Source organism: Silurus aristotelis (assembly GCF_946808225.1).
Source record: "Silurus aristotelis genome assembly, chromosome: 4".
NCBI classification, from domain to species: domain Eukaryota; kingdom Metazoa; phylum Chordata; class Actinopteri; order Siluriformes; family Siluridae; genus Silurus; species Silurus aristotelis.
Window position 1 is genome coordinate 27,590,146 of NC_139577.1, and position 26,636 is coordinate 27,616,781.

Consider the following 26,636-nt stretch of genomic DNA (forward strand, 5'->3'; position numbering starts at 1 on the left):
AAAATGCATCTATTTCATCTTCTCCCGCTTATCCGTAATTCGGGTCGCGGGGGCAGCAGTCTAAGCAGATTCCCCAGACACTTCTCCGTGTCCAGGGATCGGGCTGTCAAGGCCCCCACCTTCGACTGCTGCCCAATCCTCTCAGCACCAGTCCCTTACGGTCCCTCCTGCAGGTGGTGAGCCCACGGGAAGGCGGCCCCACGTCACTGACGTCACGGTCCTTGATTTATTTTTCTCGTAAGGGTCCCCTGGAGCATAGAGGGTTAAGGGCCTTGCTCAAGGGCCCAAGAGTGGCAGCTTGGCGATACCGGGGCTTGAACCCCCGACCTTCCGATCGGTAACCCAGCGCCTTAACCGCTGGAGCCACCACTCCCCCTAAAAAATGCATCCCTCTGGCAAAAAATATGTACAAACCAAAATGTACATAGAACCGAATGTGTTTTTTTTGTTTGTTTTTTTCTTCATTTCGTTATTTTTTTTTTATTACAAAAAAAAATAAAAAAATTCATTATCATACAACAAACTAGTCATTCCACATTGAAAATAAAGCAGGGGCAAGAGAGTGTGTTATAGGTTAAAGGAATACTCCAGTACATATGTGCGAACATCACAGACAAGGTCAATGTAAGCCTTTTACTCAGAACTTGTAATGAAAGTCAGAGGGTAGTTGCTGAATTCAATTAAGAAACTCGATGACGTCGGTGGGTGAATTCTTCAGTCTAATTAAAATGTTAATAAAGCTAGAATTTTGTAGATTTATTTTAGTCACCTGCAGAAAAAAGATTGGCTCATTATTACACTTTAGTAGCTCAGGCCACACTACAACCACAAGAACAAATCAAAAGGTAATTTTATCACATTGCGTCAATGTTTGAAAGATTTTTTGTGGTGCCTTTTTATTTTATTTTTTTAAACCAACACAAGAGATTTATCATGCCTACTTGTTTTCTGTTTGCTCAGAAGTTCTAAGCTCATGAATTCCCAGGTTAAAGTTCACCAATATATTTTTATTTTCTCGTTTCTATCATTTCCTCAGTGAATGGTCTTTCCAGATTGTTGAATTGACCTATGTTTGTGATCTAACACGAACGCAGATTGCTTTGTTTTGTCTTTAATGAACAGTAAGCATCAGTGTGTTATCTCCAGTATCACCATATCAAGGAGTTACTAACGCATGGCTAATCCATGGCACATCCGAGTTAGACGGAATTTAACAATTGCCGATAGACTTGAGTTTTGAGTCAACAGGTTTTCCAATTGGCACAGAAATCGTAAAGTTCTTGTCCGTGGCGCTCGTACATGCGCTACTGATTGCATTTAAACAAATAAAAGGGAGCTCCGTCTGACTGAGAGACTGATTTTGAGGTCCTAGTTGCTACCTTTGGTTTAGCTCACCTTAGCCAAACCTCAGTGATAATGAAGTATTAAAGATGACATACAGCACACATCAGCATTAAACAAAAAAAACCTAAGCAGCATACTTAGACTCCACCTCCTTGGTAATAACCCACCTGCTTATCACCCACCCATAAACTCATGCCTTATTACGACAAGTTCTCAGTGCCATCATCACACCAACACAAAACCAACTCCGCGCTCCAAAACTCGTTTTATGCCGTTTTTATTTTTCATATAAATTACTCTTTAAAACAGAGGGGGGGATAGATGGGTTTGGGTGAGCTCGGTTGGTTCGACTATGGGATTCGCCTTTTGCACTTTGTAGCTCGTCACCTTCAGACACGTTTTACGACAGAGCGCTTGTGTGCCATCTAGTTTTCAGTTAGAGTGTAGTCATCAGCAAGGTTAAAAAAAAAAAAGTAAAATGGCCATTTTATTCTTCCTCCCCCTCCCCTCTCGTCCTCCTCTCCGCGGACGCCCTCGCCTCCTCCAGGCCCTGATCCCGATTTCAGGGGGTTGGAGAAAACGTGGGAAGTTCTGCAACATGTCATCTTGGGTGTTTGAAAAATGGTGCGGTCACCCCTCGTTCTTCTCCGCCCACCCCCTCCCTGCTCCCTTAGCCCCACCCCCTTTCAGGTGTTCACATGTCATTGGCTAGCTCCTCGGTTTCCGTGGAGAGGTCCCCGTTCACGGCAATCTTTGTGTTTTCCTCGTAACCGGGAGGCATGAAGGCCAGCGTATACGGGTAGATCTTCTGACACTCGGCCCGGTACCACTCGGTCGTCTCCGTGGCGGCCCCAAGGCTGCAGCCACGCAGGCTCTCCAACACCTCCGAGCAGATCTACACAGGAAGAGAAAAGAATGCTGGGATTATTCAGGGTCTGTTAATGTTCCTTAAATCCATTTTAAATCTGCAACTAAAACTCATTCCTGAAATAAACAGCAAAGAAAACAAAGAGGCATTGTTGGTGACCTTATTAATTTGAGTAGTTCAATTTCAGTGCTCTGTAGTGTTGTGAGTACACTTACAGGAAATAATGTGTTGTCACAAAACACGGAATATGAGTATGTGCAAGTAACTACATGGATTTCTGAGCGAAGTGAACTAACCCTGAACTTCCCCTATGGACAAACCAATCGTATTTGTTGGAAGGTACATGGGGCAAAAAAAAAGAAAAGAAAAGAAAAAAAAAAAAAAAAAAGACTTCTGCAATGCTAGATTAATTCAATACAAATGATATTGAGACAGTTCCTAAATCACGCTAGACTGTTCCAGAAGATCTTACGGCGTGTCAACCAAAGGGTTCTAGATTAGGAAAATCATCACAAAGCAGCTGACAAAAGTTTTGGACTTTTGATCTTAAAAAATCTCTCAACTTTTATAGTTTATTTGGCTCAGCTTTATCATCAGTAAATTTAGCACTATGCCTGGAAGAAAACCCCATAACTTAAAGATTTACCTGAATGCTTCTGTTATTAAGTGATTCATCCAGTGCTGCAGCAAGTTCCACTGCCTTCTTTTGTGTCGAAGGATCCAAGTAGAACATGCCTTTGGCAGCTTCATGAGAAAGCAAATGAGAAAAAGATAAAAACAGGTTAACCCTGCACATTACATTATATTTAGGGTGTATGTGTACTTCAAAAAAACTGGTGTTTATGCACCTGCTAATCGATGAGGGATCGAGTTTGAGTGTTTGCTGAGGAAAGCCTGGTTGAAGCTCTTGGCATTGCTGTCCCCAAACAATCGGGAAATTTCCTGTTTGAGAACCGTGCGGACTGGATCGGCTGCATCTTTAGCCTCCGATACTGTTAATAAAAAGCAAAAAATGACTATACCAGTCTCAAAAACATACTAGGATTAAAACAAATGGCTAGTAGATGCAACAGTTATAATAGTTTACCTCTTTTAAAGAAGCGCACTAAACACTGGTGGAGCCAGGGGTGATCTGGATCAATAGCATAAGCCCTCTTTACTGACTGCAGCATTAACAAGAACTTGTCTGGAAAACAAAAAAAGCAGATGTTAACCTCAAAATCATCTTTGCTGAAGTCATGAACTAGCAAACATTATTTGGGAAAAGGAAAAGCTTCTCAAGATATACACCATCCAGGCATAACATTATGACCGGTGGTGTAAATAACATTATCTCTTCATAATGGCACCTGTTAGTGTGGTAGGATACATCAGGCAGCAAGTGAACATTTTGTTCAAAAAATTGCTCACAGATGTTAGAAGCAGGAAAAATGGGCAAGCGTAAGGATTTGAGCGAGTTTGACAAGGGCCAAATTGCGATTGCTAACCGGCTAGTAATCAGTATCTATCAAAAGTAGTCCAAGGAAGGAATGGTGGTGAACCCGCGACACTGTCATGGGCGGCTGAAGCTCATTGATGCACGTGGGGAGCGAAGGCTGGCTGTGTTCAGATCCAACAAATGAGCGTAACTCAAACTGCTGTTAATGCTCGACAGGTCACAACTGTTATGGCAGCAAAAGGGGGACCAACACAGTATCAGGCAGGTGGTCATAAATGTTATACCTAATCAGTGTAGATGTCTGTGAAAGCCAGAATTTCACCAAAATTATCTGGTGTTCAGAGTTTAAAGGGAATCTGAACTACATTTAGACTGATACCATATACAGCCGGTCGTTTGTAGAGGCTGAGTCAATGAGCAAGTAAGTAAATGAATGTGTGAGGATAAAAATGACTACAGTATCTCACAAAAGTGAGTACACGCCTTACATTTCAGCAACCATTTCAGTAAATATCAAGGGACAATACTATAGAAATGACTATATTTTAGATTGCAGATTGGACCGCAGTTCAGATTTACTGTCCTCTGAAAATAACTCAACATACAGCCATTATTGACTAAATAGCTAACAATAAAAGCGAATACACCCTAAATGATGACAGCTGTATGACGTGTGACCATGCAAAGACACATGTAATATTATTTTCATGTTTTTGTCTGCTTGACAGGACACATTTGTGTATCTTGTGCTTTGAATACAATTCTCTCATACTGACCACTGGATGTTCAGCATGGCACCTCATGGCAAAGAACTCTGAGGATTTGAGAATTAGAATTATTACTCTCCACAAAGATATATATCCAAGTTTAATTTCTATAGTACTGTAGATTTAAAAGATATACTAAAATCGTTGCTGAAATGCGAAGGGTGTACTCACTTTTGTGAGGTGTGTGTGTGTGTGTAATGACCTTCCCTTTTAACTCGCCGTGCTTGGCGTCACCACTAGAGGGCACTAGAATCGACGTAATTTTTATTGAAGATTATTAAAGATTTCAGCTTTAGTATCCCTTCAGCAAGCAGAATAAACAAAAATAAACAAAAATAAACAACCCAACATTTACAATTACAAACACCCACTGCATTAACTAAACATTTAACATTTAAATGAATCAACATTTTACCAAAGAAATGCGTGAAAACAAACAAACTTAAGTTAATGCAGTGGGTGTTTGTAATTGTAAATGTTGGGTTGTTTATTTTTGTTTATTTGTTTTCCTTGTCGTTTTACAGTGCCATGGTGCTGTGATCTTATTGTTATGGCGCTATAAAGTCAATCAATTGTTGAGATGTATGGAGAGAATTTACAATGAATACATCAGTAATGAAGTTTTGTTGCATCCGACAACTTGGTTGTACCTAAAGGGCTCAAACCAATGCAGCATGGTGCAGGTTAAACTGTAATTTCTCTTGAGACTTGTAATTTAAGTGTACAACTATTAAATAAATATATATAAAAAAAGCGAGATACTCTTATTTTATGTAGTGCGAGTACTGCTTTCTCTACAACCTATTTAATGTAGTTCTAAACTACACATTCTCTACCTTTTCTGAAGTAGATCTCAAAAGCCAGAAGATGAGTCTCGATCCTGTTCTTCACCAGGTTTTTTAAAGGAATCAGGAACTTCACAGCCTCATCTAATGGGTTTTCCACCTGGACAGAGAGGGCAAATGCAGAAGAGAAAAATATATTCAGTTAATAAAAAATAATAAATAAATAATCCACAGTGTGAGTTTTTTATTTATTTATTTTGAGGCACCATGTCAACTTCAATGGTTATGGTCATGGTGAAAGCTTGGTTTTGTTATTCAATTAGATACAAATTTTAAATAAGATGTTTAAGATGACTTTTTTCTAAAAACTTTAATATTATGTTTAAGTTCATTTGCTTAAAAAACATTTTTAAGAGTGTCAACAGAGTAAAACAAGTTTCTCCAAGTGCTATAAGTACCACAGTCCATCAAAACATGCTTAATGGACATCGGGATTAAACAGGTTTGGTATTTTGGGGGATTTTCACTTGTTAGTAAAAATTTGTGTGTTCCAGTGCAAGTTCCTCTTTGGGTTTCTGAAAAACTCTATTGCCTGTTGTGCATTAGGTTAAAAAAAAAAAAAAGAAAAAAAAAAAAAAAAAAAAAAAGGACCAAACACACTAGCCCACAAACCTTAGCCAGCTTTTCTGGTACAAGTTCCTCTTTGGGGCCTCCGATTTCCTCGTCATCATCCTCTTTCTTCTTCTTCTGGTTCTTCAGCTGCTTTTCTTTCTCTGCATTTTTCTTCTCTTCCTCCAGCTGAGCCTTTTTCTGCGCTCGCCGCTGCTTATTCCGCAGCTTCTTTAGCTCTTTGTCCGTAAGGTTCCCTATGAAAACATAACACTATGTTAACACGATCACATGCAGTCCACAGGTTAATGTGTTTCTGTTTGCTATCATTTATCATCATATTTTCCGGGGGTGTTTGTAAAAGTGCACGTTTTGTTACCGGTATCAGTCTGTAGCTCCTTGCTATCGTCGGCGAGAGGGTTATCATGTAGGTTGAGGTAGATTTGGATGGCGGTGCTTGCAGCTTTGTAGTAGAACGGGTGCATGCGCAGCACGTCCTCCAGCTTTAATAGGTCTACATACGAGCGAAGAGTCATCTTCCGCATGCAGTACGTATGGAAGTCAAACTGATCGTCCGTTATCTCTACAAAGTGCTACAGAACGGAAGATGAACAACGGCAATGTTAATAAATAACCATCTTGCCAAAATATGTATTATTTCTAAAGCAGATATTAAAAATATTGTTTGGACACTTTTGCATTTTTATAGAAATTGCAATCTCCATTTTTCCATTATTTCATTTACTGCAGAACATTTGTCAAAAAAATTAATAAACAAAAACGGTGACAGACCACCAGTTATTTTTATTAAAACACAATTTGGCAGAACGAAATTAGACTTTAAAAAGGTAAATAACGTTCAAAAGAGCTCGCTTGTTTTCTTTAATTCGGCTTTTTGCTCACATTTATTTAACTACCCAGAAATTAGTTCGGGCACACAGAGAGCCCAAAGAAAGCATGAAGTATGTGCCTCTTTTCTTTAAAAAGGCAACTCATGAGGCGTGTATATATAAAATACTTGTAATAAAAAACTTTTTTTTTTTTTTTAAACAGTGTACATTAATAAATTCACAACAGTATCATGTCGGATAGAAACCGTTATTGTGTGAAGAAACACATGAACTCACTCTCTCGATCTCGTGGCATTTTTTGAGTGCATCTCCATATTTCTTCATAGATTTATATGCCAGTGCACACTCGGTCTGAAACCACATACACTGCATCTCGTTCAGGTTCTCTACTGCTGACGCCCCCTCCTGGAGAGAAGAAAAAATAAGAAAGGAGACAAAAAAAAAGTGGTACATTATTTAATAACATCTACAGCATTCAGTGTTTAAAAAAAAAAGAATTATTTAAAAAATAATCATCATCTATGGATCTTTTGTTGGTACCCGTGTGAATTTTGAGCACATCTCTTCCGCTTCTTTGACCAGGCCTGCTTTGAGCAAGTACTTGGCGCATTTGGAGTTAATGAAGCGGTCAGCAGTGTCCAGAGCCTGAGCTTCATCCATCCAGCGAGCTGCTTCCCGTATGTTCCCAGCATGCTATAGGAAAGAGAGACCAAAATGGTCTAAACGTTATACTTCACAGATCCTCCTCCTTTTTCATCCAAGATTAAACAACACCGGAAAGGTACTCGCAATTTTTACAAAGCGACATTTCAAGAATCCTACAGAACTGATCACTATTAATACAGGAAATGTCCATGTGCAAACCTTATATATCTTGGCTTTGACTAGGAAAAGCTCAATGAGTGTTGGCGTGCTCTCTATTGCGGCGTTGATGTACTCTAGTGCAAGCGTCTGCTGTCCGATCTGATCGTAGTGCTGTGCCAGGAAGTACTGCACCCAGAGTAATGTGGTGGGGGGCTCCTCCTTCCCATCATCTGAATAACATAAGAAAAATGATCCAATCAGACACCACAACACACATGCAGTAACCAACTAGGAAACCGACTCTATATTCAGTGTTGTGTTTTTGGTTGTTGAACTTACCGTTTTGATTGAACATTCGGCAGCTATTTAAAGACGTTTCAAAACCTACTACTAATTCTTCAATTATTGACACCTGCAAATGAGAATAAGTGACACTTCAGACTTTTTGTACATTGAACTGCTTCATTTTATTGCTACCACCTCCCATCTGCCAGAGTCTAAACGAGCGGGGAAGTGTTGAGTGTAAATACAGCGGTACCTTGACCTACGAATTAATTAATGTACAAGTTTTCCGAAGTACGATGTTTTGCTTTGTTACGCAAAAAAAATTGAGGTACGAGCTCGAGAAGCCGCTGCTAGATGGCGAAACGAAGCCAGAAAGCGAAGACCGTGATGAAAATTAAGATTAGCAAAGAAGAAAAAGTAAAAAATTAAAGGTTTAGGGATACGTAGTGTACAGTAGTGATAGCCAAAAAACGAGTCTTCCATCCTCCTCCGTCTATCGCCTCTACCCTCCACCTACGCCAGCATCTTCGTTAGCTCAAGTCGTCTCATCTCCAAGGCAAGTACACTGCATAAAACCTTATTATATCTTTACATACTCTTTCTATTATGTTTTTATACAATATTTGTTATTTAGAAATGTATTTTCCGAATAAAAGAACATGAAACGTAAAAAAAATGGGGTGGCATTTTGAGGGTTGGAACGGATTAATGCCATTTTAAGTATTTTCTATTGGGAATATTGATTTGATGTGCGAGCAAATTGAGCTACGAGCTCAGCCACGGAACGAATTAAACTCGTAGGTCAAGGTACCAGTGTGTGTGTGTGTGTGTGTGTGTGTGTGTGTGTGTGTGTGTGTGTGTGTGTGTGTGGTGTGTGTGTGTGGTGTGTGTGTGTGTGTGTGTGTGCATATCTATAATTCGGTGTAAACGTGTTCTTAGCAACTACACCTTTGGGAATCTATAAGATCAGTAAAATATATATTACCCTCAATATTAAAATGTATTTGTCACCTTAATCAATTATTCGCAAACATTTTTTTTTTTCAGATCATTTATCCGCTTGGCGTTCGCTGATGCATGATCTGGTTGAAGGTGGAACAGTTTTTACTTGGTTGGTATTTTAACAAAATCAGAAACATATGTGGAAACATAATAAAAGCAGAATTAAATTTGCCAGACTTAAAACATTATACACCGACCCAGAATGACATTATGGCCACCTGCCTAATATTGTGTTGGCCCCCCTTTTGCTGCCAAAACAATCCTGACCTGTCGAGGATTAATATAATTAATCGACCCTTAATCGACCCTGTCGACGGTTCACCACTGTTCCTTCCTTGGGCCATTTTTGATAGATTTTGACCTCTGCAGACTGCAGAAAACCCCACAAGAGCTGCAGTTTTAGAGATGCTCTGACCCAGTCGTCTAGACATCACAATCTGGCTCGTCAAACTCACGCAAATCCTTATGCTTGCCCATTTTTCCTGCTTCTAACATCAACTTTGCGGAGAAAATCTTCACTTGTTGACTAATGTATCCCACTCACTTAGAGGTGCCATGATGAAAAAATAATAAGTTATTCAGTTCACTGGTCATAATGTTATGCCTGGTCAGTGTATATTATTATTTGTAAATCTCATGGGTGATGAGCATGTAAATAGATTGTACGTTCTGAATCTTTTACGTACAGATTTACCGCCTTCAACAATTTGCTGTGCAGAATAAAGGAATAGGTCAGATAGCTAAAGAAAAACACAAGCACTTCTCCCACCTTGTCTTTGTCTTGGTATAAGGGCTTGAGTGTAGTGAAAACCGGAGGACAGCCTTTGCTAAAGTTCAATCTTAAATACTTGTCGAGACATTCCCGAAACTTCTCACCTGAACGAGAAAGATATTTTAAAAAACATTTTAGGCAGCTATTAGAATCCTAGGAAATGTTTTGCAACAACCTAAAGCAGAATAAAAACCATGAACACACACAACAGCTGGACGGTTTACAGCTGGCATTACTTACCAGACAGGAAGTTGAGTGGTAGCCTGCGAGGCACCAAGCCTTTCGGGAACTTTACCCAGGATTCCTCATAGATCTTTAACATTTCATCTGTAGAGGCTGTAACACACACACACACACAAATGTGTATATATATATATATATATATATATATATATATATATATATATATATATATATATATATATATATATATATATGAGACACAAGTTGTATGTTAACAGTTTTCAGCATGCTCATTTATCGCTGTACGGAATGCAAGTACCAGGTTTGAGAGCTTTTTCCAGGCCATGATAATAAGACCAGTTCTCAGGGTTTCTTTCCTGTAGTCTTCTGTACACATCTGCTGCCTCCTCACAGCGGCCCAGGTTCAGCAGCAGCTCACCTACATACACACGCTACCATTACAGAGTGCCAATATGTATATTTGCATCGTTTTACTGATCCAGTATGCAGACCATCAACCTCTAGTGGAATATTCCAAGGCATTTCTCATGCACAGGATCAATAAAGTGGATAATATATCCAAGGCCGAAACACAAATTCATAGTTCCTTTACTTCTTTTCTTCCAGGGCAGAGAAACAGGATTTACTGTTTTCCGCTACTCTGCATTCCCACCAGTCTGTTAGTCATCGATGTTAACTGTGTCACCCTCTGCATTTACCGACATACACGATCACAAGTGGCGATCCAATCCTCCGCACTTTCACCTGAGAATGTAGACTGAATCTGAAATTGTTGAAGTGTGTGTACCTCTGGTCTCTTCTACAGCCAGCTTGTCACAGATCTGTTTCTCGTAAGTAGTGAGGTGCTCCAGAGCCTCTTTGAAGAGTCCAGCCTCCCTCAGCACCTGATTCTGATACAGCAGCAGTTCACTGTACTCATAATCCACTTTATCTGGGGAAGTCTGCACATGTACGCACACACAGACAGACGGGGAGCAAGATAATAAAAGAACGTTAATAGATGCTGAACGTAGTATCATTAACGGTGATATTACTTCACGGCTGTAGATGAAATGGCTGCAATACGTCAGTGGACATCATCTGGGTTGTATAAATAAGGGTGGAATTGTGTTCGCTAACTCAGGGTTCCTACACCTTCAAAATTCCACACTTTTCCAGACTCAAATATGTAGACTTAGAAGAACCTAAAGATTTTTAAGACCCTATTTAACGTCTGAAATAATGATTTTAAATTCCAAATAAAACATGCGTAACATTACAATCTCTGCTGTATGTCAGAGTCGGAATCTATGATGTGTTGAGTCGCATGGTACTGTCATGGCAACTGTTGCCTCACAATGAAACAACCACTCACAGCTGTGAAGATCCAGCCTTGTGCCGATCTTTTGGCAGCGCTTAGTGTCTTCTTCAAACTCTAAGAAAAAACATCTTTAGGCCATGTCCACACAAATTGTTTCTTTCCGTTTCCACTGAGACGACGTTTTGAGTTGAGGAATACGCAGCTTTTTGAAAACGCTCTCCAAAAAGGATGAATTGGAAAATGACGTTTTCACATCGCAATGTGGATTGTGGAAATGGAGGCTTTAGAAAAAGATGGCACATTTTTAGTTATTGCAGCGATGTTTCAGAGAGCCGGGAAATAAATAAATGGCAGGCGGAAATGACGTGGGTTGAACCTTCTTATGTTTTGCTCAGGCGCAGTACAGGGATGCTTCAGTGTGGATGAGCAACTTTTTAAAAAAACGCAAGTGTGGAGACGGAGCCTTTTTAGACGAAAACAGCATTTTTAAATGTATCCGGTTTAGTGTAGACGCAGCCTTTGTTTTCACTTCAAAAAATATTTCACTTTTTTTTTTTTTTAACTCCGAACAAATTTCACTTTGAGGACAGGTTTGTTTGTATCCGCGGAAGTTCGTAAAGTAAATGTTTATAAAGTTGGGAGCGTCTGTAATTCTTTAAGTAATGCTAAACAACACAAGCTATACATAAAGCGATGAAATTATTAATGCTTGTGACAAAAAAATACTTATTCCAAAAAATCTCTTTTTGCATACACTTGAATCTTTCAGTGAGAGAGAGCGCATTTACTACAACCAAAAAAAAAATTATAAAAAAAATTACCACATTTACTTTCTGAATGCTAGGTTATATAAAAAAAAAACTCAATGTGTTGCTATCATACCAGCACACAGCTTCCTGTAAAAATGGAAATGCATGCTGGGACAAAGTCAGGAAATGGGAGTGGCTGACAGAGCTGTGCTGCCAAGCAAATTGCTGGTGTCATACAGCACGCATATACACAGTATATATATATATATATATATATATATATATATATATATATATATATATATATATATATATATATATATATATATATATATATATATATATACACACACACACTCACACTCACACTCACACTCACACTCACACTCACACTCACACTCACACACAGTGGAACCTCAGAAGGTCGCAAAAATTCGGAACTCGCGACCGGTCTTGGTCCCTAACCCTCGCGAGCTCCGAATTTTCGCGACCTTTTGATACGCCCCTTCCAACCCAGTAAAAACCCAAAGAACACTATACGAAATTGATTTAAATGAGTAAATAACACTTTCACTCCATAACACTTAATTATTAGACAATTTTAATGAGATAAACCTTGATTAGAAATTTTAAAACTAGCGTTTTGAGCAGCTTGCGGTTGCTCACGAGCCGATTTGAATGAGAGTCGCCGGTCGGAATGAAAGTCGCGAGCGCTGAGGCCGCGAGCTCCGAGGTTCCACTGTATGTATGTGTATATATATATATATACACACACACATATATATATACACACTAATATAATATATATATATATCTTCAGGATTGTTTAATAATCTGATAATCAGCACAACTGAAAACTCCCCTGCTGTATTTACTCAATTCACTTTGCTCCGTCTGTTCTGTAGAATTTACCTGCTGTGTTTTCCGAAACTCTTCGATGATCTTGGCGGCCATCTCGAAGTCTTCCAGTAGGTGGTATGCAATGGCGTAACCAATCCATGATGCCCGCTGAGCAGGTCGTAACTGCAGCAGGTGGTACCTGGTCTCCTGTGTGTGCACGCACACACACACACACACACACACACACACACACACACACACACACACACACACACACACACACACACACACACACACACACACACACACACACACAGAGTACATGAGGAAAAATTGTCTGTTCTGGTTTTTCCACTAGTAAATATTAATCTATAAATAAAAAGAAGAGCAAAGATGCAAAGCCTTCTATGATAAACTGATTCTTCATCACTTCATCAAAAAAACTGATCATAATTTCATTGACATTAAATCAGAGGCAAGTTACGACTGATCCTGGCAGGATATGGAAACAAGTTGTTTATTTTTACATCCTTGGCTCCAAACAGGTACCAGAAACTTTTGGAAACAACATCACAAATCATAAGATAATGACTGAACATTTCGGTCATTTTTAAAGGACACTTGAATCCGAGCAATCGCAAGACTTTCAGTACATGTATTTATAATTTAAGAGTTGATGGTCTTTTTACAGGATTAAACAGTCCAGTATGACTGTGTCCACTGTAGCCTTGGCTGAGAGGAATGAATCATAATGAGATCAAGGTTTGTCATTCTGGGATGCTTTTCTCTCAATCATGGTTGCAAAAATGCGTTTATTTTCTATAACCTTCCTAAGAGTCTGGTCATCGTGCTCTTCTCTTTCTGATTAACAGGGGATCTCACTGAGGTCAGGTGAACAATGTGCGATTTGTGGCCGAGATTTGGGACAAATTCTGAAAGTCCTAAAAGGTTCCCAGAATTCTAGGCTACAATCTATAGTCTTTTGATTGCTCGTTTGTTCAGTAACCATCGATTAATAAAAGTCTTAGTGTTTTCTTCTCTCCAGCAGTTTTGTAGATTATATCTAGTTTATTCAGAAGCTTATGCAGAGCTGCGTACAAAAGATTCTGCATAAAGATGTCCTCCTTTACAGCGTAAAAGCTCTGTAATGAGGATCACCAGTACCCTTTACCTCATATGTCGGGTTATTTTAAAAACGTTTAGGTTAGGAGTATGATAAGCCAACTCGATTTACTTGGGGTCGTTGACCTTTTCCCACTCATTTTTTGGGCATTCTATTGGTTCATGCCCTCTTAAATGGCCTGACATAATATTATAATAAGGCGCACACACACTCTCTCACTCACACACACACCTACCCTGTAGCCCTCTAAGTCCCTCATTTGGATTTGCAGCAGCGAAAGGTCTCTCAGGATCTGCAGGTTGTCTTTGTCCCATTTCAGAGCGTTCCTGTAGCACTTAATGGCCTCGTCGTACTTCTTATCAGAGCGCTGAAGCAAACCGTACACGTGCCAGCCTGCAGAATGGTGTTAAGGCAAAAACTCGATATGGCCGGGACGAGTCCCTATTAATCAATCTGGTCCCCAACTTATATTAGCACGTATCAACTATCTGCTGGAAACAAACTACAGTGGTCTATATTTAACCGCATTAAAATTAGAAACACTTCAAAGCAACTTCTTTTGCCTGTACACAGGGGACATATACAATGAGGAAAATGTGGTCTGCTGTGTGTGCGTGCACGGGTGTGTGTGTGCGTGCGTATCAGCTAGCAGTCAGTACAGGCTGCAGTCAGGCTCAGAGCAGGAATTTTGGCCCGACGCCATCGCTTCGGCAGCCGCAGCATCCGTATCAGTCTTCTCTCTCACCATCATGCGCACATCTCAGCGGGCAATTTTATCGCCCGTGTGATTGAAAATGTGTCTCTGATCGTGTTTAGGATACAGACATGGCTTTTCAGGTCGTTTCTTAGCCCTCGACGGACAAGATCATATGCCTCTTCCTTCTTCCCCAAGCAGTTAAGTGTCAGCCCTTTCATCGCCAACGTCTCTGTATAGGGAAGGAAAAAAAGTGACATGTAAGGAAAACTCTGCTCACATACGGCAGAATTTCTGAAGAAAAAGCCTACAGTGACAAAAAATAAATAAATACAAAACAAGGTTCTGCGTTAAAGTCCTGGACTTGTTAGAGATCCACTATTAAGCCTTAATGCTTCAGCTGACAGCTCGGGATTCTGCCTCGGGCTTAAATCACTTTGGGGGAAAAAAAAAAAAAAAAAAAAAAAATCTGTCAAACGCATAAATAATTAAGGCTACCCGAAACAATACAACACAAGTAAGCAAGAAATGTCATAAATCATTTATTTTTCATGTATGTACGTGACAAACATCTGCAGTTCCATGGACGGTGACGGACAAAGCATCTGAATTCAGATCTCTAAATTCTAGGCAAATTTAATGCTAATTATTTATGCTTTTACAGTAATCCCCCGCTTTACCGCGGTTTGAATCTCGTGACCCCGGTTTATCGTGGAATAGCATTTGCCTCATAACTAATTTGTTTGGCTGATTTTCCCGGTCTCTCTCGGATAGCACTTTAGACCAAAAAAAACTTATAGGGAATTGTTTTTATGGAGTTTTGTGTTTAAATAATGACATTTATTATAAAAATATAATTGGTTATTATAAAATGAAGTAAAATGTTAATACAGTACTCTATTCATAAAATTGCATTTTTGGGGTGGCAGTTGTTACTTCTTCCTAACTGTGGTTAATTCCCATTTACTGTCTGATCTAACAGCAGTTTCATTGTATCCTCTGAAAAAATTAGTGTTTTCAGGCATTAAGAAAATGCTTAGAATGAAGTGCATGTGGCTAGGAGCTCTTTGCTAATCTGCTAATCCACTTAGTGCATGACTGCAGCCTTGGACATAAAAGAAACCACAAGCCACATGAATAACTTTTTGCATGATACTTAACGTGTGTGTGTGTGGGGGGGGGGGGGGTGGTCTCTGGTTTATTTAAGAAAAAAGATAAATATTACAAGGCTGCTCAATGAGCTTTTAACACCAGTGACCCAAATATAACTGGGCTTTAGTTTTGTTTCGCACCTTGGCATTTTTTGGACGGCTTCAGCTGTTTTTCTTCTGATTTAACATGTCGAATCATTCACATGATCCGCAAGAAATAGAACTCTGATTGGCTAATTAGCTTAGCGAACGAGCGCGCGCGGGGGCGGGGGTGGCTGAACAAGTTGTCATTCTTGCTTGTCTTTGCAATGCAGCAGACATAATTAAAAAAAGCTACACAAATCAGTTAGTAATGATTGATTGCTTTTATATATATATATATATATATATATATATATATATATATATATATATATATATATATATATATATATATATATATATATATATATATATATATGACGCCACGATCACTATGGGTCTCCAGTGATCAATGTGGTCATGATACAATCCTGATGTAGAGGTGGTGTGTGTGGGTGTGTGTGTGCGCGCGTGCGTGTGTGTGTGTGTGTGTTACCTCCATGCTCAGAAAACTTGGGGTTGGACAAAATCTGCTTGCAGAACTTCAGCCCATTTCTGTACTGCTTGTGCTCATAGCATCTCTTCAAACAAAAGAAACATAGGTTATTTTAGAAATTTTAAATATTTCAATAAATTATTCAACAATTTCAGTCGAATGAAATGCCACCAATTTAAAATCCGTTTCCTTTCGCTAGGTTGCCATGGTTTGCAGTGTGTGTAATTTATACAGTCTTTACCCTCTATAAAATGTTACATCATTAGAGTGAAGTTGGAAGTGATTCTTCACAGTGATTCTTACCCAATGCAACATAATCTAGTCCACGAAACCAACAAATTGTAGAAAGCAATCAGTTTTAGTTACCCAACAGCCGTGAAAAAAATACATTCATTTTCAAGCGTACAAATACATTCATTTTCAAGCAGCGATCTTTAGAAACAGTGCCACTAGCGATTAGCTCTTACTTTCCAATGTAATGCAATACTACAATTAAGCAGACTTACACTGTAAAAAAAACTTTGGCTTGATATCAGCTTGATCCCCCCCGATTAGATCATAACCTAACAATCATAGAATGGGCTTGATATACTGATGATAGTAAGATTGAACAAAGGAGGTGTATTACTAGTATGAAAACCTCAGTAATATGGTAGAATACAGGCTCATGATGTAATACAGTGTAGCTTCAATTCATTTTTATTTGTATAGCGCTTTTAACAATGGACATTGTCTCAACGCAGCTTCGTACAGATAATACTGTAAGAATAAATGCTGTTTATGTTTTTCCTAACGAGCAAGCCGGTGGCGACTACGGCAAGAAAAAACTCCCGGAGACGAAATGAAAAAGGAGAGCTGAAAAACATCTACATGTTCTTATGTCCTTGTTTGAAAGTGACATGCTCCATTTACTGTTCTTAGTGTACTAATATACTGGGTCATCAGGGCAGAGACTGGCAACTTACAGTGTGTGTGTGTGTGTGTGTGTGTATATACACAGTAAAAGCAACAAGAAAAAAAACAAGGCAAGCAACAATGTGTGGGAAAAGGTGCCAGTAAACACCCCTGATGGGTTTTTCCTCTCCCTCCCTCCCTCACTCATCCAGCAAGTGTGCTACATGCATACAACGATTACACTGGTACATGAGCACAAACCACAAACCCTTACTTTAAAAAAAGAAAAGACAAACAAGGCCATCACAGACAGACAAATACTGTTATACCTGCAGTAGAACTGGAAAGTCTTTAATTTGGAAAATTTTCCCATTTGGGTTGAATAAAATACGCTCGATCTATCCGTCTGTCGGTTATAATATGTGCTCAATTACACTTCCCAATGAGAAATATTACAATCAAACAGTCAATTACATGGACATGGGCATTTACCAACACCAAAACAAACCCAATGCAGCTGGATGTAGCAGTTTTAACAATTTGTACAAAAAAATTAAAATAAAAATAAAATATCATAAGCAGCTTAGAAAGCACAGAGGGACATGGCAGATCAGTGGCTAAAGTGCAGGGCTTTTGATTGAAAGGTCATTAGTTCAAATCCCAGCACCACTAAGCTGCCTCTGCTGGGTCCTTAAGCAACCCACAACCTTTTACGCTCAACTACTCAGTTGTAAAAATGAGACGTTGTTTTGGATAAATGAAATTCTGACATGGGTATATAAAAGGTATAATGTAAAATGTAAACAATAAAAGCACATTAACACAACAAATAGCACATGGAATAAATATAAATTATGACTAGTAATAAAAGTAAAATGATTAGAAGAAAAAAAAAATGGGAAAAACTATAACTTAGTTTCACAAATGTTATAAACTATCAATCTTAACAAATCAGAGAGTAGAGACGGCTCCGCAGAGAGTGCCAGCCTTTCCAGTACCTTACTCTTTCTTTTAAGCTTTGTGGGGTTTTTTCCCCCTCCCTTCTTTACTTGTGTATGCTTTTGTTGCATCTGATTATCTTTCCTACGGATATGGATTATCGCAAGCCGAAACCCGTTTTTTCAGGGATTCAACTACTTTCTCAATAAATAAAAAAAATCTCCTGCCGGTGTGGTTCACCTGATGAGGTGAGGAGGCTGTATCGTGGCTGCAGAGCCTGCGCTTAGCGGCTAGTGAAAAAGTGTCAATATAAGCCTTCGGTACCTTCTGTAATCATGGGAAATGTGAACTCATTACGAACAAGATTGCCGAACTAACTGCGCGGCTGAAAAATGATCAAGTCTACAGAGCATGCAGTTTACTGTGCTTCTGTGAAACGTGGCTCACGCTAGCGTTCTGGATGCTAGCGTAGAGCTACCCGGCTTCAGCACAGTCAGGGCAGATAGAGACACTAAAGCCTGCGGGAAGCGGAAAGGAGGAAGACTCGCCATATATGTAAACACTAGGTGTTGCAATCCTGGGCATGTGAGCATTCAAATCTCCAACTGCTGCAGGGACAATCTCCAACTGCTTTTGGCTCTAAGTTTGCGTCGCTATTACTTGCCCAGAGAGTTTGGACACGCCACTGTTCTCATTGTTTAGAGTGAGGAGGCTACCCACAACCAAATGCTCATTCAGGAAGTGGTCTCCTGAGCCAGAGCAGACTCAGAGACTGTTTCGGTTATACAGACTGGGATGTAATGCAGGGGCACAGTGGAAACATTGAGGAAGCTGGTGACTGCACTACTGACTACATCAACTTCTTTATAAATGATGATGTTCCAGTAAAAGCTGTACACTGCTATGCAAACAACAAGCCCTGGATCACAAGTGACATCAAGGGCCTTCTGAACCAGAAGAAGAGGGCCTTAAAGAACAGTGATTAGCAAAAGCTTAAAAGTGTGCAGAGAAAACCCAAAGTCCAGCTCAGGGAGGCAAAGGAGCAGTACAAGTGGAAGCTGGACACGGAGAAGATGTGGGATGGGATGAAGATAATCACCGGATACAGCTCGAAGCGGGGTAACACCAGATGTGGGAAGAGCGAACCACTCTCTCTCTCTCTCTCTACCCCCTGGAACTAACTGTAGCACAGGGGAGAATGTCCCTCCACCCACGATCACAGCAGAACAGCTGTGCAGTAAGCTGAGGAGGCTTCATCCTAGCAAAGCAGCTGGCCCAGATAGAGTTTCTCCACAACTACTGAAGTGTTGGAGCTGGGAGACCATCTACAGCGCATCTATAACCTGAGCCTGAAACAGGAGAGGGTCCCGTGGCTGTGGATAACATCCTGAATTATCCCAGTTTCAAATAAGCCCCGTCCTGGAGAGCTGAATGCCTTTAGGCCAGTCGCTCTGACGTCTCATACAATGAAGTCAATGGAGCAGGTGCTGCTACACCACAGGAGGCCTCAGGTGCACCATGGCCTCGGCTTTCTACAGTTTGCATACTAGGAGAAGGTGGGAGTGGGGAACACCATGATCTACTTGTCACACCGATTCCTTTCTTACCTGGACAGCGACAGCTGGGCTGTGAGGATTAAATTTCTTTACTTCTCCAATGCTTTCCAGCCGCTGTTCCGCAGAGATAAACTTAGAGATATGAGTGGGCTCACACCTGGTGGCATGTGTGACAGACTACCTGGCAGGCAGACCTTAGTACGTGTGAATGGGGGGGGCTTCAGGTCTGACACTGTAGTCAGCTGTACTGGAGTGCTGCAAGAGACTGTGCTCTCTCTCTGGTCTTGTTCACCCTGTATACATCGGTCTTTCACTACAACTTTGAGTCCTGTCTTGTACAAACGTTCAGGGATGACACTGCTATTGTGGGCTGTACCAGGAGGGGACAGGAGGAGGAGTACAGGAAACTGATCCAGGACTCCATTGCATGGTGTGAATTTAACCACCTGCACCTAAACACCACAAAGAGCAGGGAGATGGTGGTGGACTGCAGGAGACCCAGGCCTCAACCGGAGCCTGTGACTATCAACGGTGTGGAGATTGTAAAAACCTAGAAATACCTGGCAGTGCAGCTGGATGATAGAATGGACTAAACTGCCAACACGGACTATCTGTACAGGAAAGGACAGAGCCGGCTCAGAAGGCTGGCGCTCTTCAACATCTGCTGCAGATGTTCTATCAGAATGTCGTGGCGAGTGCCCTACTCGGTGTTCTGGGGCGGCAGCATCTGCAACTGTTCTGAACTGCGCTACACACTGTGCACATTAACACTCCGGTTTTGCACATAACTCTTCAAAATACTTTGAGTCGCACAGGACTCGATAAACACTTTGTCTTTGCACAGACACTTAACTTGCACAGGCCTAACAAACACTGTTTTGCACAGACTCTTCTCTTTAACTTACCTTTGACAAAGTGACAAAGTAACCCAGAGCATGACATCTACAGACCTCAGAGCATCTCCTGAATACATGGATGTACCAAACTTCTAAACCAAACCCGAGTGGTGTCCTTAAAAAGCAATCACAACGGAAATCACCGCTCTCTAAAAACACAGTGTGATCGTTATTGTTTCACTACGTGACCGGAGGATGCACTTTCTGCTAAGCGTTCACTGGAGTTTGTTTGGGTGTGGGGAAATCTAGGCATTAAATATATTTACAGGTACAAAAACCCTGATCTTTTGTAATGAATAATGGTGGGAAACACAGACTGTATAAACACTACATTATATTACAGCACAATATATTATTCCAAATATTTAATATATACATTTAAAACTTTGCTTAGTGCAAACCTTAAGATGGGGGGTAAAAAAAACAACAATATTTTCAAGTTTCTGCTGAAAATAATGTTCAGTATCACTGAAGGAGGAAGTTTGTAAGCCAAATTTTACTTCATGCATCATTGAAACGTAGCCTCAGTCTTATTTTCATTTTTTTTCTGACCGAAGTGATGCCTCATGACTCTGGCTTTATGCAAATCACTATAACGTCTCTTATCAGGTATATCATCATATTAAACAGTGGGATTGACACGGTATGGAACGTTGCTCAAATGTGCATTATGATCATTTGAGGCTTACAAAAAAAGCATCGTAAACATTTAGAGTTAAACACAAAATCTGGGCCACACCAAGCTGCCACTACCGGGCCCCTTGTTTACGAGGCAGTCACTGCAACATGACACCTGGAGCTTCATCAAGGTTCCTTTGACTGTTCAGACTACTTAAGTGCTGCAAGGGTGTTTGTTAAATAAGACTTGGGTGAAGGTCAGGTCACTTTCACATATGCAAACAACAGAATTTCCCACAGCGACATAAAGCGGACACGTTACTGCAAGATTGCTGTGAAGAGAGTTAAACGCAAGACGCAGGAGTATAGATCTGGGCTGTAATTACTATAAACAGTCTGCAATTGCCAGAGCTACAATTGCCATAAACACTTTGGCTCTCAGTGTCAATCAGTGAACAGCTGATAACCTCAACAATGATGGGAGGATGGGTTCCCTTTTAAATCTGGTTCCTCCCAGGGTTTGTTGCTCCTACAATCTTAGGGAGGTTTTCAACTTAAACTTGTTAATATTGGTTAAGGTGCTGGGTTACTGATCGGAAGGTCGGGGGTTCAAGCCCTAGTATCGCCAAGCTGCCAATCTTGGGCCCCTGAGCAAGGCCCTTAACCCTCTGTACTCTAGGGGTGCTGCATCAATGCTGACCCTGCGCTCTGACCAAAGCTTCTGAGAAAGCTGGGATATGCGATGAAAGAATTTCACTGTAATGTAATGTATATGCGACAAGTAAATTTTATTCAATTCTTCTATTCTCTAAACTTGTAGGAACTTATTTTAGCAGAGAAAATTTATGTTCATAATCTATTTCTGTAAAACTGCTCTGGGGCAATGTCCATTGTTAGAAGCCCAATACAAATCAAATGAATAAACCAGTCAGTGTGTACTGAGTGCTTTACATCCTAATCAGCTTCAAGCTGAAAGTTAACACAACGTTTGTGACGCATTATGTTGCCTTTTTTTTTTTTTTTTTTTTTTTGTGAGCCTCAAATGATTGAAATGCACATTTGAGTAACTTTGTCCACCCATAAATTGGGTGAATTTTTTAATAAACTATAATAATAATAAATAACAAAAAAATAAAAAATAAACCTTTGTCCATAATCACTAGTTTACTAAACACAATGTCTAAATAATTCACCACAATGTGCTACTTCATATATGCGCTTACTATTTAGAACTATAGTATGTGTTTTTTGGATTTATGGGCGAGTCTTCAGGAACGTTTCTATGATGCATGTTATAAAAGTTTGCTTACAATTTCCCCCTCAAATGTTCTGAAGGTAGGAGAGTTTCATGATTTTCAAACATGATCTTCTGCAGCAATTTACGAGTACATGAAAATATTAGTGTTAAAAAATGTCTTGTGTTAAAGAGCGCACTAGGGAGATTTTTTTATTTTTTTATTTTGAGCTGTTTGCCAGATTTCCTTCACCCATGACATCTGACTGATTTTGCCGGGACGGCCACATGTTTTCCGATTTGACGTGATCTATTTGAATCTGCAAATGTGCATGATGTCGACTGATTTTTTGCACGTGAAGGCAGGAATTAAGTGTGTTAAAGTACGCGTCCACACGCCGGCCTGGTAACTCCGGCACCTGGTATTAGCCTCTGTCTCGAGTGAAGAAATCACAACTGAACACATTCACACATGGTATGAAGAATGCGAATTCAGTGAATGCGGATTTTGTGCCTAAAAAGGCAGCTTCGAAACACCTCCGTCTTGTTGTCTGGGAACAGAATGTGTGCATGAACGAAAGATGAGGCTACAAATAAAACTATGAAAAGCAGTAGCTTGTTTCTGTTGTTCGAGAATAATTTTTATTCGGGAAAACTTTACAGCTCGGGAAGATTTCCAACGATGAAAAATGTATACAGTTGGAAAAGGACACTGTCCATCAGTCTGCCCTTCGTTGATCTCCAGAAAACATAAAAACACCTTTACGGATCACGTCGTGTCCTCGAGATACATTGGTTCCCCATGTACCATGTGGTTTTAATTTTTCAGAATCAGAAACAACAAAAAGGACAAACTATCCGGAACAGGTGCAAACAATAATAAGCACAGGGCAGTGGGACAGGTGAGAGTACATTTGGGAGGAGGTGAGAATTAGATTTTATTTTATTACCAGATATCAATACTTTCCTAAAGTGCAGAACTCCAAACACCAAGTTGCACCACTCTGTTTTGAGCAATGGACACGGGCATGCCTTCAGCGTTCAGATAAATAGTAACACGCGGTCAGGAAAATGTTATAGAACGCTGTCACTTCAACCAGGTCCGTGATTTTCCACCCATTTCCAACACCTTCGCCATCAGTCACGAGTCCATCTTTAACAGTAAGCCGATACTCACATCCACACAACAACGCAGACCTTTTTTTTTTTTTTTTTTTTTTTTTTAACAGTACTTCATAAGTCCCCAAGGGAAAATGTCATTACAGATACACAATGTTAGGTGCTTTGTTTAAGGGCCCAACAGTGGCAGCATTTCTGTGCTGGGGCTTGAACCCCTAACCTTCTGATCAGCAACCCAGAGCCTTAACCACTAAACCAGCACGGTGTCGACATTATCCTTATAAATTTCTCCTCAGCAACCAGTAAAGTTCATAAATCCCTTTGCACACGTGTTCCTCCTACTGAACTCAAATCCATGCAATATATATGAAGTGTAATGCACACTTATTAGTGCAATTACACCTGCCTTATTGTTCTCAAATCACATTCAACGTGTGTCAATCTTTTTTATGTCCAGAAGGAAGAACTTTTCTAAATCTGGTAGAAAACAGGGAGTTAAATAATTCTTGCACAACTAATATTTTATGCAACACCCCTGAGCTTCAACATCACTGCAAGTTAGCTGTATTGTCCATGTGCCTGTCAGTCTCAGGAGCACACACACTTATACCAGAACAGAGCAGGACCTGCAATTGTTCTTTCAAAACAATCATTTATTGACATTTTTGTCGGGAAACAATGATATTCATGGACATTTCCACACACTGCCCTTGTACAAAACTTGAACTAACCAGCTCCAGTCTTTACTAGCAGGCCGGGACATGCTAGCCTAATGCTAGCTAGCTAATTCGTTTCATAATAATAATAAATACACTACGAGTTTTAAAAGTAAAAAAAAATACACGGATCTAGGAAATGTCGATAATAATCAAAATAACTAAGAAGAATCGTTTGAGTGTTCTGAGCGCATTGTGAGCAAATAAACACGTTGAGTGGTTTTATACATGGAATTAGCGTTTTAGCCACTTTGGTTCTGTTAGCTAGCTGTTAGCTAGCTGTTAGCTAACCCTGCACCGTACAAAATATGGGCTAGAAATAATGATAATAAACAATAATATTCATATATTGCCCAGAAACGTGACGTTTGTAAATAAAGTATAAATGTATAGTTTTTATGTCACTTGTTAAAACGGCTAGCTAGGTCTGTCAATGCTAAGTTGAGCTTGCTAGCATAGGTAGGGAACTGCAATGAGGTAGATGGGAGAAGGTTGGGAGAGAGAAGGATGGAGGAGATGAGCGTTTTCAAGAGATCAATCTTCATAAATAGTGCAAAAAGTTGTAAGTTTGCAACAGACTAGTTCATGCACACACCAGGGTTTTAGCTCATTTCGCTAGCTCGCTAACTCGGCTAAAGCACCATCTGACAGCACATTGTGCCGGGAACATGCACCGGAGCCGCGCTGCACGGATCGGCGCACTTTTTTTTCAGGCGTACTCACCAAAATTCTCTTGAAAAGAGCGTTTTCTTTCGGTGGTAAGATTACAGTCGGCATGGCTGAACACTATTCCCTCGGTTTTAGAACATGTGGAACGAGTGTCGGGCTTGTAAAGCTGGTCGCGTCTCCCTGATTTCCCCCCCCTTTTCGCTCAGTTCAGTTCAGTTCAGTTCAGGCGCAGCTCTGTTGCCCTTTTCGGACACCCCTCCAGTCCTCACGTGGTGATAGAAAAGCCCCTTCTTTCCCAAAATGGCCGACCGTGCCGCTGCTTCTCCTCCGGGTCAAGTTGCAAGTTGACGGCTCGGTTTCTCCGCTGCTTGTCTCCTTCTCCGCCTACAGGGGGCGCGCCGGCACCTAGGCAAGACAACAGGGTCAAATACAACTAGTCGGAACTCAAGAAGCTCGCTTTATTTTTACACACTAGAGCGTCCACGAGAACTCGTAATGCGGCCTGGACACAATTGGACATGTCCATTTCCACTTTTTAAACTTTTTTTTTTTTTTACCAAAAAAATCTGGTGTCTTTTTTTTTACTCTTTTTTTTATAACAGAGAGCGCAGTTTCGGCTCAGTGACGTCACTTAACATGGCGGCGCTCATAGATTATGATTGTTTTTCATTTTAAATTAACTTCAAAACATACGAAACAATGGCAGGAGTATACAATATTATATAATTATTATGCATTAAAGTATTATTAAATGCCAAACACATGACACACCCAAAGAAAATACAGCACACTGAAAAAATAAGCTCGAACAATTATATATATATATATATATATATATATATATATATATATATATATATATATATATATATATATATATATATGATAAATGATCTAAGATATAATAATGATCTTGATATAATTTAATATTTAGATATTTGATATAAATGATCTGGTTTATATCAAAGTCGTTTTAACCCAACAAAGAAATGCTCTGAAATTTTTATAGAACAAGGCTGTATGTGCACATTCCCAGAAGATATGAAAAATAGACATTACATTAAAGCACTAAAATAGCAATACTTTATTTTTGTAGACAGCTTGCAGTGATTTTTTACTTAATTTCCAACTTCACTGGAATGCTTTAATCTCAAAGGAAGAAGGTTCTGAGTTGTAGTTCCCAGTTGTCATGAATGCAGTTCTTGCCATTTGAAAATGTAAAAAAAGATTTAAAAAACTATAAACAGTTGTTTGTTTGGTTGTTTGCCTAATTTCTTGCGCCTAAATTATTTACAATGTCATTCATCAACCTGCTGATAGTGGTGCCAGTAAATCCCTCACCTCTTCATCTCTGCCTATAGACAACAATGCAGCAGCAATTGAATCTAGTAGTTCACCCGCTCACCTGCACACCTTAGCTGTTCAAACTGCTCAAACATATAAGCTTGTAAAGCTTTTACTTCCAAAACCAGCATCTTCATTCTATCCAGGGTGTATTTCACATTTCACTCCTGAGGTTCCAGAGATATGTATAGTCACCATTGCAGCGTAAGAAAGTAAATTGGAATAATAACAAATACAGAATCCTGATGAATGTACAGCTCAAGGATAAATAAAGGCTCTTATTTTAGATAAAATGTATTATAAGGAGCAGGCTCAAAGAGACAACTCATTCTTATATGACACCGGACACTGTGCAAGGTGACTGAAACAACCTTTCTGATGTAAATGTATACAGTTTTACAGTGGCTTAGTCTGGACTGCCAACATTTATGTATTCTAAATAAAATACTCACACATTTGTATACAATTTGAATCAAAACTTAACAGTG

The 26,636-nt window shown here is 39.8% G+C and overlaps 1 protein-coding gene across 1 annotated transcript; it reads right to left on the reverse strand.

The window, feature by feature from the left end:
- Nucleotides 1–1,605: 1,605 nt before the first annotated feature.
- On the reverse strand, nt 1,606–25,372 carry naa15b (N-alpha-acetyltransferase 15, NatA auxiliary subunit b). Its single transcript, XM_083538665.1, has 20 exons — nt 24,859–25,372; nt 16,164–16,248; nt 14,563–14,667; nt 13,977–14,134; nt 12,691–12,825; nt 10,517–10,670; nt 10,028–10,147; nt 9,766–9,861; nt 9,523–9,629; nt 7,806–7,878; nt 7,527–7,696; nt 7,203–7,355; nt 6,939–7,067; nt 6,191–6,404; nt 5,875–6,068; nt 5,254–5,362; nt 3,300–3,398; nt 3,061–3,204; nt 2,859–2,956; nt 1,606–2,239 (listed from the first exon to the last, which is right to left on the reverse strand). The coding sequence occupies exons 1-20, from the start codon at nt 24,910–24,912 to the stop codon at nt 2,039–2,041; spliced, it is 2,598 nt and encodes an 865-aa protein (XP_083394791.1). The 5' UTR covers nt 24,913–25,372; the 3' UTR covers nt 1,606–2,038.
- Nucleotides 25,373–26,636: the final 1,264 nt, after the last annotated feature.

Bases quoted from the DNA above. Each gene is read 5' to 3' on its own strand.
- naa15b (XM_083538665.1), bottom strand. From the start codon at position 24,912: ATGCCGACTGTAATCTTACCACCGAAAGAAAACGCTCTTTTCAAGAGA. The intron at 10,671-12,690 runs GTAAATTCTACA...GTACATGTGCAG, and splicing joins AGTTTCGGAAAACACAGCAG to ACTTCCCCAGATAAAGTGGA. The intron at 3,205-3,299 runs GTAAACTATTAT...TTTTATTAACAG, and splicing joins AGTGCGCTTCTTTAAAAGAG to TATCGGAGGCTAAAGATGCA.